Genomic DNA, 11795 nt, shown 5'->3' with positions numbered 1-11795 from the left:
CCGTCTCCTCGACACGGAATGTTTCCTAGCCCTTCTCGTGCACAGATTTGCGCACGCCGTGGCCAAAATGCGCGTGAAGCAGACGTCGGAGTCAATGCACAGATGGTGCAATCAATATGAAGAGGATAGCTTACCTTCTTCTGGATGTTGTCCCTCCGGTTCGGTCTTCTCGGCACACAGTACACCTCCAAATATTGCTGGGATCTGATCAACGAAAACTAGCTCTCCTGACCCTGTGGAGGTTTTATGCGTGATCGCCGAGCAATGCCGCAATTTGAAATTACATCTTGTGCCAGCCGGTCTATCGCGTCGAGCAACACAACTTAGGCCTAAAACGGAAATCCTCACATGACCTTCACATGATCATCATCCAAATCAGGATGTGCCCCTTATTTCTGGGATCCAGCATCGCCCAAGCTGCTCGGATTCACTCGACGCGATAGCCCGGCTGGTTCAGGAGCCTGCCAGACCGGCGCATTGTTCCGATATCGATGTCGGATCGGCTAGATCTGCCTGCGATGATTGATACACAGGGGCATCGAGACTGGTTGGCCCTCTGTTGGTCAGACTCCTCGCTCATCGTAACGTCTAAGGATGTCGCAGCCAATCAAGACGTGCGTCCTTGGTGTGGGCCTCGCGGGTTTGACGTTCCACGTCCCGTTTATATTGGCTTTGCCGGACCTGTTCGTCCTGTCTGCGGTGCTTGAGCGCAATCCAAGTACCCCTGGCGGAAAACTTCAGCAAAGGTTCGGAGTAACAGCCCGTATCCACAAGACGCTCGATGCGGTGCTCGAGGACCCAGAGATAGAGCTGGTCATCGTAGGAACGCCGAACGAGGTAGGGATATCTTCACTCGACATTTCGCTTCTTTCCGTTAACACGCCGTGCAGACCCATTATGAATTCGCTAAACGTTGTCTCCTCGCTGGAAAACACGTCCTCGTTGATAAACCGGTCACAGCCACCGTTGAACAGGCCAAAGAACTCGGAGAGTTGGCCAAATCGAAGAACCTGGTGCTGTACGGATTCCAGAATAGGCGATGGGACTCCGACTTCATGACCTTACGCAAGTTATTGAGTCTCCCTGAGTCGTCTCCACAGTCCCTGGGAAAGCTGGTCGAGTTTGAATCGCGGTAAGCAACAACGATACGCCGTTCAGAGGCGCTCCCCGGCTGAACAATGTCCAGGTTCGACCGCTATCGAACGGGACTAAAAGGAACATGGAAGGACATGCCGCTTCCTGCCAGCGGCCTGACGTACGATTTAGGTTCGCATCTCCTCGACCAAACCTTGGTTCTCTTTGGCCGGCCGGAGAAAATTACAGCTTTCATTCAAAACGTGCGCGGTCTCGGACACGAAGACGTGGACGATTGCGTATGTGTACTCTGGGTCTCTTCGTGATTGGTCTGCCAACTGAATCGGCGGATCATTCGTATCATCCGTAGTTCACTATATTCTTGCACTATCAGAAGAGTGCCAAGTTGCCGTACGGCCTTACCGTTATCCTTCGCGCCCATATACTCTCTGCAAAATCGAAGCAGCTGCGATATGTCGTACGTGGGACGAAGGGGACGTACACTAAGTATGGGGTGGACCCGCAGGAAGATACGTTGAGGGCCATTTCTTCACCTGCTTCGGTTCTCTCGGATGCGCAATACGGGGTTGAACCGGAGAACATCTGGGGCGATCTAGAGACTGTACGGGAAGATGGCTCATTCGATAAAGCAATGTGCGTCCTCGGGTTTCTCGGGCCTTCAGGCTTCCTACTTCTTACATACTCCCTCAGTTGGCCGTCGACGGAACAAGGTCAATACGCCGGTCTTTACAAGAACCTCGCGGGCGCCATCCGTCACGATGAGGAAATGGCAGTCAAATGGGCAGAGTCAACTGCCGTCATCGAGATGATCGAACTTGCCCATCAAAGCGCCAAGGAGGGCAGGACCATCGCGGTGCCAAGCCTTTGAGAGAATAAGTGTCCTCGGTGCGCAGAGGCAGGCGGTGATATGTATCTTTATGCACTTTATCCAAAAAATACAGCAATGTTCGATTGATATCAGCTTCGGGGCTATTGACGGATGATGTGCGCGATAAAAAGTGCAGTCTAGGTTTCTATCTATTGAAAAGATGCCATTATTAGCAGAGTTCAGAGTCGGGAAGGGATCCGATGCCCGCGGGTGTGAAGGTTATCCGGCACTGCTTGCCGTGCCACCGATATGTGTCTAAAGCAGTATGCAACTGATTCCCATGCGAGCCTCTGTTGATCAGATCCTTTCCTGTTTGAGCGAGAAGCGATGGTCACGCAGAGATGAGGTTGGAGAAGGAGGGCACGACTTGTGCTCCTTGCTCACACAGTCCTTGCGCTCGACAGTCATATCTCTCCCAAGCAACACAGTATCGGAGTGGCACCGATGATACGGAACCACGTAGATGAGTTCAGTCGATCGCTTCCTGCCCGAGTCCGAGGACCGTGATTTTCCGAGTGAGAACGTCCCACTGGGCAACCTTGTGTAAGAAGCGGTCCTGGACGAAGTCATCAGGTGCACCGGGCTTGGGACCAAACTTTGCCAGGAACGGCTCCCCAGAATCGTCGCAACCCAGGACGGATTCTTGTGAGACCAGATCGAGAGCCTCCACCGGCTCGGCGGTGAATATGCATCGCATGAACCCGGTGTCCGTGTACTACGAAATGGTATGTCAATTCAACTGATCGTCGTGAATGGGGCTCGACGCTTACTTCCCCTGCGTTCACGACGAATGCAAGAGCATCGCTGCCGTGATACAATCCAAGCTCCAGGCTCTTTCCCGGACGTAGGGGGGCAGCTTTCCACGGAGAGGGTTTGTAGAAGTCATCAACAGCTATTCATGAGTGCGTCAAGCCCGAGAAGATAGATAAGAGCCAAATGGAGGCACGTACCGTATGTCGCTGGGTCCATCCAGAATACGTACGGATACAGCGGTGTCTTCCCGTAGTTACGCAGGACAAGAGCATAGAGTGCGTCCTGGTCATGAGGCACCACTGCCTCGCCGTTCTTCCAGGGTATCGCCTTGCCTAACCTGGCTCCGAGTGAGAATCCTTCCTTGGATCCATCTGGATCGATGATTCTTCGGAGCTCCACGGTCACATCGTCAGCAAACGGACGCCGCGGGTTGTTGCGATGGAGCAGAAAGTTGAACCGGGCTACTCTCCGGAGCACCCAAGGGAGGGCGTACGGTATGAACTGTGGGAGGATCCGGGGTGGGCTTGTGTCTAATCGTCGTAGTCTGTCGTCACGACGTTGTATTGTAATGCCCTGGGGGTCCACCATGAGGATAACATCGGCGTGCTGCGCCGGAACAAGTTCGTAGTCCGACGAAGCTGTGGATGCTAAGAGACGCGACCTCACGTCTTTGCACATTTCCGCCACTCTTGCGTTCGGATGAGGGGCGCTCCCGAGAGCGAATTTGAGCGGGCGCTGCGCGACAACTGCCGCTGTTGTTGGGGGTAAGTCAATGCCCATATCCAGCCTAGCAACGCTGTGCGTTGAATGCACCTCCGTGACGTAGGCCACATCGACTACGCGGCCCAGCGAGCGGGATGTGGGTCGGTCGTATAGATCGAAGACGGTGTTTAGTCGGGTACCTGTTGATTCACCACCTTCTATGAGGCAGTGTCCGGGGACGCCGGCAGGTCGAACAGCGAACAGACGAGGATACGCATGATCGTTGAAGATCAGACGATCCATGTTACCCGCTCGGCATTGGGGATGCTGTGGTGGTGACTCGGCATTGCATCGACGGCGCTGAGAGAATTTGGACTCCACGGCGCGAAGGATCTCAGCGTAAGAAAGTGGGCGTATGTGAGGGTCCTTGAGAGCCCATATGAGCAAGCGAGTGAAGTATCCGCCATCTTGATTGCCGCAAGCAATCTCGCCTGAATCGCAGGCCTTGAGTGCGACGAATGCTTCGTTGTCGCCGTCAAGGAAACCGCCGCTTCGATATGCAGAACAAGGTCCAGGCATCGAGTTGTGCCACGCGCCAACATACGAGCGTAAGATGTCGTCGTCCACGTCATCTGGAAGGGGTGAGACATACGCCGGGTGAACGCCCCGAATAAATGAAGTGTGATTGGACGATGATGATGAATCTCTGTTGCCAGTGTGACAGCAGTCAAGCACGACTGTCAAATTATCGCCGTGTAATGCAGCAGACGCTTTCAGCGTTGCAGCCAACGTCCGGCCAGGTATACCAGGGATGCGCCGTCCTGTCTGGGGATCGACAAGCGATTCGTCGCAAGTCAGCACGGTCTCGACGATGCCGTTCTCCGCTTCGTCGTCATTTTCTCCTGCGCTTAAGCGCCACGGTCTCGGCGCCTTCGAGCGCGAGCCATGCCCAGCGAAGAAGAATAGCCGAGCGTCGCCGAAGGATATCAGCGGGTTATCGACGAGATGGGTGCGTATAGCGAGTAGCACATTAGCACGAGTGGCCTGCTGATTCTCCAGCGCTATGATGTTAGAAGGCGGGACGTTCAAGGTGTTCTGTAGATAGTCGCGCATGTTCTGCACGTCTTTGATACAGCCGTGGAGATGGGGATGACGAGCATATTGATCGACGCCTACAAGGACGGCCCACATTCTCCTGACTATCCTGAGGGCACTATCAGCGGAGCTCCCGCAGGAATGCGGTAACGTACGAGGAGGACGGGGGGGAGGGGTGAGTTACGTCGCCTGGGAGTTGAAGGGGAAGGTAAGTTTGGCTTTGTGAGCTCTGCGCGGCTTCCCTCCTTCTAAAGTATGGTCCCATTTTCTCCGCCGAACCTTTTCCAGCGTTGACCAGGAAATGCGAATCAGGGAAGTGTTGTTCTTAAGTTAGATGCGACGGTAGGTGGAAGCACAGCCACATGGCCCGGGTGAAGGAACACGACCGGAGGATGGCAAGCGGGTGGGGCGGGAGGAAGATCGCAGGTGGTGATTAAGCCGGTGGCCATGGACCAGGGCTCGTGCGAGACGGGGGAGCTCGTTGGGGCATGCACCGGCCGATTTAGAAGCGCGACAGCACGCGCTCACGTCCAGCCGTGACAGGGGCGTCCGCGAAGATCGAAGGCAGTGCAGTGGCGATGTCCCGGATTGGCTTGTCACGTGGAGACCCTTCTCAGGGCAGCGGCCAATCGACCGCGTCGACCGTGTCTCCAGATCCGACTTCACAGAGTGCTGGGAGCCCGAGTGGGTCGGGGCATGCGATCATTTGGCGCATGTGTATCCTGCTCGCCAGCCATCATGCCGTACGCGCCTGACGCGATGGCAATGGCTCTACTAGGCTGGCGCCAGGACACTCCTCTTCATCGTTATGGACGGGGAATCAGTCAACCGAGAAGCCCGTGACTGATAGCAACACCATGAACATCTTTACGAGGATAGAACGGCACCCGATATATCAGCGAACCACGCCCTCTGGTCTTTTGGCGAGGCCCAGTCAGGCCCATGTCCTGCATGAAAGGTACGGTTATCCGTTAATGACAGGGAAGGCCGGCAGCAAACGGGTTCATACCTCCAACAAGGGGTAGACATTAACAAAGTTTTTGACGTCCAGTATCAAAGTTTCATTAAGGGTGTTGGGACCCCCACCCACCCACCCCAACCTTCCTAATATGGATATGTGTTCCCACGGTCACAAGACTCTGAGGAGCACGGTGTGTTCAGTCATCCCGACTTTCTGCACACAGCCCCATATCTACTCGTAGAAAACTTAGAGTTGCCCAAGAGGAGTCTGAGAAGCCTTCCAGAAATATACAAGCACATGGTCCAGTGAGTAAAAGCTGATAGAAAAAGCTACTACACTCAGAATCGATTGCAGCACCTGACGCAAAAGAGGTGATGTACACGGCCATTCGGTGTATTTGCTCCCACCTGAAAATTTGTACTTACTCACACCGTAATTTCACTTGTCTTGCCCACCTGAAGAAGTCTGAAGTCCGCCAAGTGGCATCCACAATCCGCGACACCAGATTTCCATTGGCTTCCCAAAAAGGCAAGTCTGCTCTCACGTGGTCATTGCCTCAGTGCGCATAGCACTCGAACTGTCTTATTCATGGAGTAGAGCTGATTTGCAGCCAATATTTCTCTACGGAAACCTCGGTCAACTTGCTTCTCTACCAATGAGAGGCCGCCAATTGAATTCGCCGCCAATATTTATCCGCCGCAAATCAGCTCTAGTGTTTGATTCTTGCGGCAAGCGATCCAGCATCGTCGGAACGTGAGCAAGCAATGTCATTGGCGGGGAGGTGTTCTATATATGGTAATACAGTGATCGAGAGACTCGCAATTTCCTGAGGCGACGACCAGGGAACTTGGCTGGCCGTGCCTGTGGTATCCTGTTGCAGCGTATTCACAGAGTTTCCTATCACCCGTCCTAGGCATTTTCCAGGACAGCGATAAATGCGATATCCTCAAGCGCCGCGAGTGGCCGTGTACATGCACATCATGCCACTTCACCACCCAAGCCATGTCAATGTTTGATTGCGAGCATGGATATCTTTGTGCCAGGCGGCAACACTAGACCGTGAAAGTGCACCGCCACCTGCCATATATGGAAGGTAGCAAAGTTTCGTTAAGGCCTGACCCGGACCCCCCCACCCACCTAGTGGCGTCTCGGCAACTGCCGATGTCCACCCCTTGACCTCCAAAGAAGGTTTGAAAGTGAATGCCTTTGATGCACGCGGCATCTGTGCTTCGGAACACCAGGCCCGACACTTCGATGACTGACTTTCCATCAACCCAGAGTTGCATTTCTCCTACAAGCAGTGCAATTCAGGTTGCCGGTGAGATAATTGTCCGCGTTAAGGATAGACGTAGAAGAGAGCACCCACCGTCCGGTCGACCCGGCTCGTTCAGTCGCACTCGCTGGGCGATCGTAATCCATTGACCGGCGACAAATTGGAAGGAGCCTCTACCAACGGAATACCCGTAATCGGGGTTTCTTTTCGATGACGGCGGGACTCGTAATAGGCTCGACTCGTTGGCGTCTTCCAACGGCATATATGCGTAGATTTCTCCATCGCCGGCCGCCCTGTCTCCTTTCAGTCCGCATGCGTAAAATGTACCAAAAAAGTTGGCACCTCCACATCAACCGCAGGTCGAAACAGGAGCAACGGTCGTCTTTTCTTCCACCCGTGCATCCATACGCCTTCTCACCGTTGCCTCCGACTGTGCAGGCGTCGGCATTGATACTCGGCGAAGCGTGGCCACGCACAAATGCCGGGCAGCTTGCCCCCTTTCGCCCACCGCCACTCCTTCTCGAACATCACTGAGTAGCTTAACACCGCTTCCTTCGCGTGAGCGAGCTCAGTGGCAAAACTTGTCGGTCCAGCGACGTAGAATCCAAACCCGCCGGGCACGGGGCCAGCGGGATTCACGGACCCCTCGGGGTAAAACGCCTCGTATGCTGGAACGGCTTTTCGAGGGACGTATACGATGTTATGCGGCGTACGCGATGTGACCTTGTGCACCCCGAGGTCTTGATCGGACAGGTTGACGACTTTCACTGCTGCGGGCAGATCGGCCGTGTGGGTGGTAAATCCGCATGTAATCCGCTCAGTGTTGATTGGAAACAGAAGGTCAGCCATGAGTAATTGAGTCTTGAAGTTTTGTCTAGGAAGGATCTTTCGCAGAGATGAATCACGACAGCTAGAGCAGCTAACGTTCAGTCACTTCAGTGCGGAGGTGCGATGAAAACGTACGGTATGTTACGCGTAATGAGCGCTTTACCCAATCGGGTCTCGGCACCTGCCGGTCCGCCGTCCATCATGTGACGTAGCTATTGGCCCTCCACGTTGACAATGACCGCACGGCATTGGTCGTCGCAGACGACTCTCTGGCAGCAACCTCCATGTCGATCGTCCAGCTCCGTGTCGAGTTACCGGCCCACTCGTACTCATTCACTATTGACGTCTCCTCGAATGCTACAATTCTAGATGTCAAGCGCGAGATATCGCGGTCATGCGCCGGGGCACCGCTTATAGAGGGTCAGCGACTGATATACCGCGGGCGGTTCGTCGCCGATGCAGAGAAAGTAGAGGACCTTTGGAAGGTACGTGCAACTCAGATTGGCAGAAACGCCGTCATTGACTTTCCCTACCTAGTCTTCTGACGAAAGTCGGGTCTTACATCTTGCGGTCCATCCATCGGCTTGGACAACTAAACCTCCAACGATTTCCTCACCAGCAGCTCCGGACATAGCTTCGGCTTTACAGCAGGCTGCTGAGATGCCATCCTTGTCGTCCCAGCAGTCATACCCATCCACACCTGCTTATCAGCCTGGATCGTTTGCTACGCTCGGTCATAACCCCCTGACTTATGTCATCTTCCGGCACAACAATGCTCTGCTTGCTCTGATGCAAGAGCCTTTGGTACCTATGACGGGCTCCGCTGAAGAACGGCAACTCCGTACGATGGCTGTCGAAGCCGTACAGAAGTATGGCTTTGTCTGGCCCAGTATTCTGGACGAGGAGTTCCCCGCTCCTTCGAATGAGACCAATGGGCTAAAATACGAACGGACCACGATTCAGTGAGCAAGCCATTCTCGCATGCTATCGCAGAATGTCTAACGACACTGTCAGGAATGGTCTGTATCTCACGCTCGTTACCCCCGACGCCCAGCCCACGCCCCTCCAGAGTCACGCTCTTAGCGTGTTAACGCACACGTTCCCTCTCCTTTCCCTTTCATTACCCAACGTCCGCTCGCAGACGTCCATCACAGCACCTCCAGATGTGAACGTGCAGGACCTGAATCGTCACTTACGGCAAATGGGTATTCCGCCACTCCGTGTCGCAGTTGCGGACTTGCCCGTCCGAGCTCTGATGGCTCCCATGCTGATACTGGCGTTCCGCACCGCGTTCCTGCTCTACTTCTTCTCTCCCACCAAGAAACCCGTCTTCGCCTTCATGATTGGGGCCTGGGTCCTGTACGAGGCCTGGTGCGCCATTCGCGGTGTGCTTGGCGGGGAGGTCGATCGGGATGATGAAGGTCGTGCACGCCCCGTGCCCCGCGCTGCAGCCAACGCACCGCCAGGTGTTGCCCAGGATCCCGCAGTCGCAGCTGCAAGGCCTGGTCAGAATGGTGCCCGCACCGCTGCCAGACCCAGCCAATCCGACATCATACTCCAGAATATCGCCGACGTGAACATGGCCATGGAAGAGAGGGCGCTCTCCGCATCAGCCGATTCCCGTCCGGTACGGGAACCCAGTTTGGGCCAGAAAGTCTCGATGTTCTTCTTTTTGCTCTTGACCACGCTGCATCCCGCGATCTGGGATCAGCGTCGGAAACTCCTCAGACGGAGGGAGGGTCGGATACGCACTGAGGCCAACGCGATGGAAGCTAGTGAGCAGCGCGGGGTTGAGGGCGAGGACGATCGCCAGGCTCAGGCCAGGGCGGAAGCAAGAGAGCAGTTGTTGGCTCAGCACCGGCGCAGACCGCAATGGGTGCGGGATTATATTCAACGGGTGCGCTCGGGAGACTGGGTAGATGACTGACCGCACTTTATACTACAATGTACCATTATAACTCAGGATTTTATGCCGATGTAGCTCTCAGATTGCTTTCGAGACGAACATTGGCCATAGGGTGACAGGCTGTGCAGCATCATGGCATTGTTCCCGATACAGCAGCATACACGAACGCCATCAGCTGCTCACGTTCTCATCCCTTTCTCCTTTGCTCTCTGTCAGTCCTGCTCGATCGGTCGTATACCAAGGGAGCTGAGGATACAGGCTGGCCCAGCTCGACAGGCCTGCCCAATAACCCATGTCAACCTTCGACCAGCTCGTCGCCGAGCTTACTCGTGACGCGCAACGCGTCCAACCCAAAGATGCTCTCCAGTTCTGCGCGAACTGGTTTCAAGCCCGGCTGGAGGAGCAACGCGCCAGAACTCGAAGCGCACTAGCACATCGCTCCTCGCGCTCGTCCTTCTCCCATGATGTCCCTATCGACCACTTCCTGGATACCCCAATGACCGGGCCCGGTATGGGACCCGTCGCACCGACGACTCTGTCGCCCTATACCCCCGCCGCACCTCGAACCTCGCTAGCGGCTATACACGAGATTCAAGAAAGCCCGTTCGGAACACTGAACGTGCAGGGGAACGCGCTGCTCGAGGAACCTCTGCATCAGCGGAACATGCTGCCAACACCTGGCTACTCTTTCGATCGCGCCCAAGGCCCGTCTCCACTCAGTACGCCTGCACCACCTGCATGGGATGGCTTCAACAGCGCCGGAAACCACAGCCCGGGAGATTACCTCCATCCTCCATCTGCGATGATCCTCGCACGCCGCACCTCCGTATCGGCCGAATCTATCAACGTCGATCAAGGCTTGGATGAACAGCCCCCTGTCTACCCGAAATCGGAAGAGCAACTCGGTCGCATCAGAGCTTCCATTCTCAATAATTTCATCTTCCGCGATTTGGATGAAGAGCAGGAGAAAGGGGTGCTGGACGCGATGAAAGAAATTCGCGTCGGAGGGGATGAGGTGGTGATTAGGCAAGGAGAACAAGGAGAACACTTCTACGTCGTGGAGGATGGATTGTTGCATTGTTATATCCGACCTGAGCCACTGCCCCCCTCGTGGCTATCCGAAGACCCGAACAAGATCAAAAACGACCCAGCGCCCAACGAAAAGTTCCTCCAGCCTGATTATCATCCCGTCTTTGGCAAGAAGGTGGCGGAGTGCAAGCCTGGCAACTCGTTCGGCGAGCTCGCCCTCATGTACGGCCACCCGCGTGCTGCTACGGTGCTATCTATGGAGCCGTGCACCTTGTGGTCGCTGGATCGCATTACCTTCCGCACGATCATCTTGAAGGCGGCGCATAGGCGTCGCACAATGTACGAGCAATTCTTGGCCTCCGTGCCGCTCCTGACGGGTCTGGAGACCGAAGAGCGGAGCAAAATTGCCGATGCGTTGGTGAGCAAGGCATACGAGGACGGGGAGGCGGTGGTGCAGCAGGGAGAAATGGGTGATACGTTCTTCTTTGTTGAGGAAGGAGAAGCCGTCGTGACCAAGCTACACAACACGGAAGACGGTGAGACACGCGAGCTCGAAGTCGGAACGCTGCGCAAAGGCGACTACTTCGGAGGTGAGTTCCGGTGTCGTCACTGGTTCAATCGGGGGTTCTCAGATAGCCCCCCATCACAGAACTCTCGCTGCTCCGCTTAGCGCCCCGGGCAGCGACGGTCAGTGCGGTGCGACGCTCCGATCCGTCTCAACCGAAGCTGAAATGTGCCGGGCTTGATGCGCACGCGTTTACCCGGTTGCTCGGCCCACTTCGCGAGATAATGGAACGTAAGGCTGGCGAGACTTATGGGACGACGTATAGGTTCGGTCGGTGACCAGGCAAGTAGGAACGGGACTGCATGATTTGTATCTCTAGCGTATCTTGGATGGAGCCATTGTTATTCGGTCATTGTTGGTGCTGTGTGACCGTTGTCATGAACGGAGCTTCATTGTTGGCGTGGGAAGTCCGACGGTGTCCGCGCTTCTTCCCCGCCAGTGAACACGATCATCTGGGGCACAAATAAAATGCATTCACCCTCAAAGGAACCCTGTTCTCCTTGCCAACTCGTCGTTCACTTTCCCCCTCTTCCTCCAACCCTCATCCTGGCTCTGAACGGGCTCTCCATAAAAGAACAAAACCACTCCGTTCCGGCTCGACGCCGACTGCAACAACTCCCGACCAATACGTTCCTTACTTGAAAACAACAACGCGCTCCGGAAGAGAGCATGTCGGGCTTCGGTGGCTGTAAGCGTCCAGGTGTCTGTTCTGGGTACTCC

General features: G+C 55.2%; 5 protein-coding genes across 5 annotated transcripts; 3 read left to right on the top strand and 2 right to left on the bottom strand.

The window, feature by feature from the left end:
• Nucleotides 1-594: 594 nt before the first annotated feature.
• PUNSTDRAFT_43450 (NAD(P)-binding protein) lies at nucleotides 595-1963 on the top strand (the record flags this gene model as incomplete). Its single annotated transcript, XM_007382040.1, has 4 exons — nucleotides 595-837; nucleotides 891-1132; nucleotides 1187-1373; nucleotides 1445-1963. 4 exons carry the CDS (start codon nucleotides 595-597, stop codon nucleotides 1961-1963), a joined length of 1191 nt encoding a protein of 396 aa, XP_007382102.1.
• Nucleotides 1964-2432: 469 nt separating this feature from the next.
• On the bottom strand, nucleotides 2433-4531 carry PUNSTDRAFT_43449 (uncharacterized protein; the record flags this gene model as incomplete). The annotated part of the gene is made up of 3 exons (XM_007382039.1): nucleotides 2433-2678; nucleotides 2734-2855; nucleotides 2914-4531. 3 exons carry the CDS (start codon nucleotides 4529-4531, stop codon nucleotides 2433-2435), a joined length of 1986 nt encoding a protein of 661 aa, XP_007382101.1.
• An 849-nt stretch (nucleotides 4532-5380) lies between these two features.
• On the bottom strand, nucleotides 5381-7596 carry PUNSTDRAFT_64709 (uncharacterized protein; the record flags this gene model as incomplete). Its single annotated transcript, XM_007382038.1, has 5 exons — nucleotides 5381-5460; nucleotides 6652-6765; nucleotides 6841-7040; nucleotides 7090-7177; nucleotides 7224-7596. 5 exons carry the CDS (start codon nucleotides 7594-7596, stop codon nucleotides 5381-5383), a joined length of 855 nt encoding a protein of 284 aa, XP_007382100.1.
• Nucleotides 7597-7837: 241 nt separating this feature from the next.
• On the top strand, nucleotides 7838-9573 carry PUNSTDRAFT_84757 (uncharacterized protein). Its single transcript, XM_007382037.1, has 3 exons — nucleotides 7838-8060; nucleotides 8113-8537; nucleotides 8590-9573. The coding sequence occupies exons 1-3, from the start codon at nucleotides 7860-7862 to the stop codon at nucleotides 9500-9502; spliced, it is 1539 nt and encodes a 512-aa protein (XP_007382099.1). The 5' UTR covers nucleotides 7838-7859; the 3' UTR covers nucleotides 9503-9573.
• A 146-nt stretch (nucleotides 9574-9719) lies between these two features.
• Nucleotides 9720-11423, top strand: PUNSTDRAFT_84755 (protein kinase A regulatory subunit). The gene is made up of 2 exons (XM_007382036.1): nucleotides 9720-11100; nucleotides 11160-11423. Exons 1-2 carry the CDS (start codon nucleotides 9774-9776, stop codon nucleotides 11351-11353), a joined length of 1521 nt encoding a protein of 506 aa, XP_007382098.1. The 5' UTR covers nucleotides 9720-9773; the 3' UTR covers nucleotides 11354-11423.
• The last annotated feature ends 372 nt before the right edge of the window (nucleotides 11424-11795 follow it).

This window comes from Punctularia strigosozonata (assembly GCF_000264995.1).
Source record: "Punctularia strigosozonata HHB-11173 SS5 unplaced genomic scaffold PUNSTscaffold_4, whole genome shotgun sequence".
Classification (NCBI taxonomy): Eukaryota; Fungi; Basidiomycota; class Agaricomycetes; order Corticiales; family Punctulariaceae; genus Punctularia; species Punctularia strigosozonata.
This window is presented reverse-complemented; position numbering and strand designations above follow the sequence as displayed.

Bases quoted from the DNA above. Each gene is read 5' to 3' on its own strand.
- PUNSTDRAFT_84757 (XM_007382037.1), top strand. From the start codon at position 7,860: ATGTCGATCGTCCAGCTCCGTGTCGAGTTACCGGCCCACTCGTACTCA. The intron at 8,061-8,112 runs GTACGTGCAACT...TTCCCTACCTAG, and splicing joins AAGTAGAGGACCTTTGGAAG to TCTTCTGACGAAAGTCGGGT. The intron at 8,538-8,589 runs GTGAGCAAGCCA...CGACACTGTCAG, and splicing joins TACGAACGGACCACGATTCA to GAATGGTCTGTATCTCACGC.
- PUNSTDRAFT_84755 (XM_007382036.1), top strand. From the start codon at position 9,774: ATGTCAACCTTCGACCAGCTCGTCGCCGAGCTTACTCGTGACGCGCAA. The intron at 11,101-11,159 runs GTGAGTTCCGGT...CCCCCATCACAG, and splicing joins CAAAGGCGACTACTTCGGAG to AACTCTCGCTGCTCCGCTTA.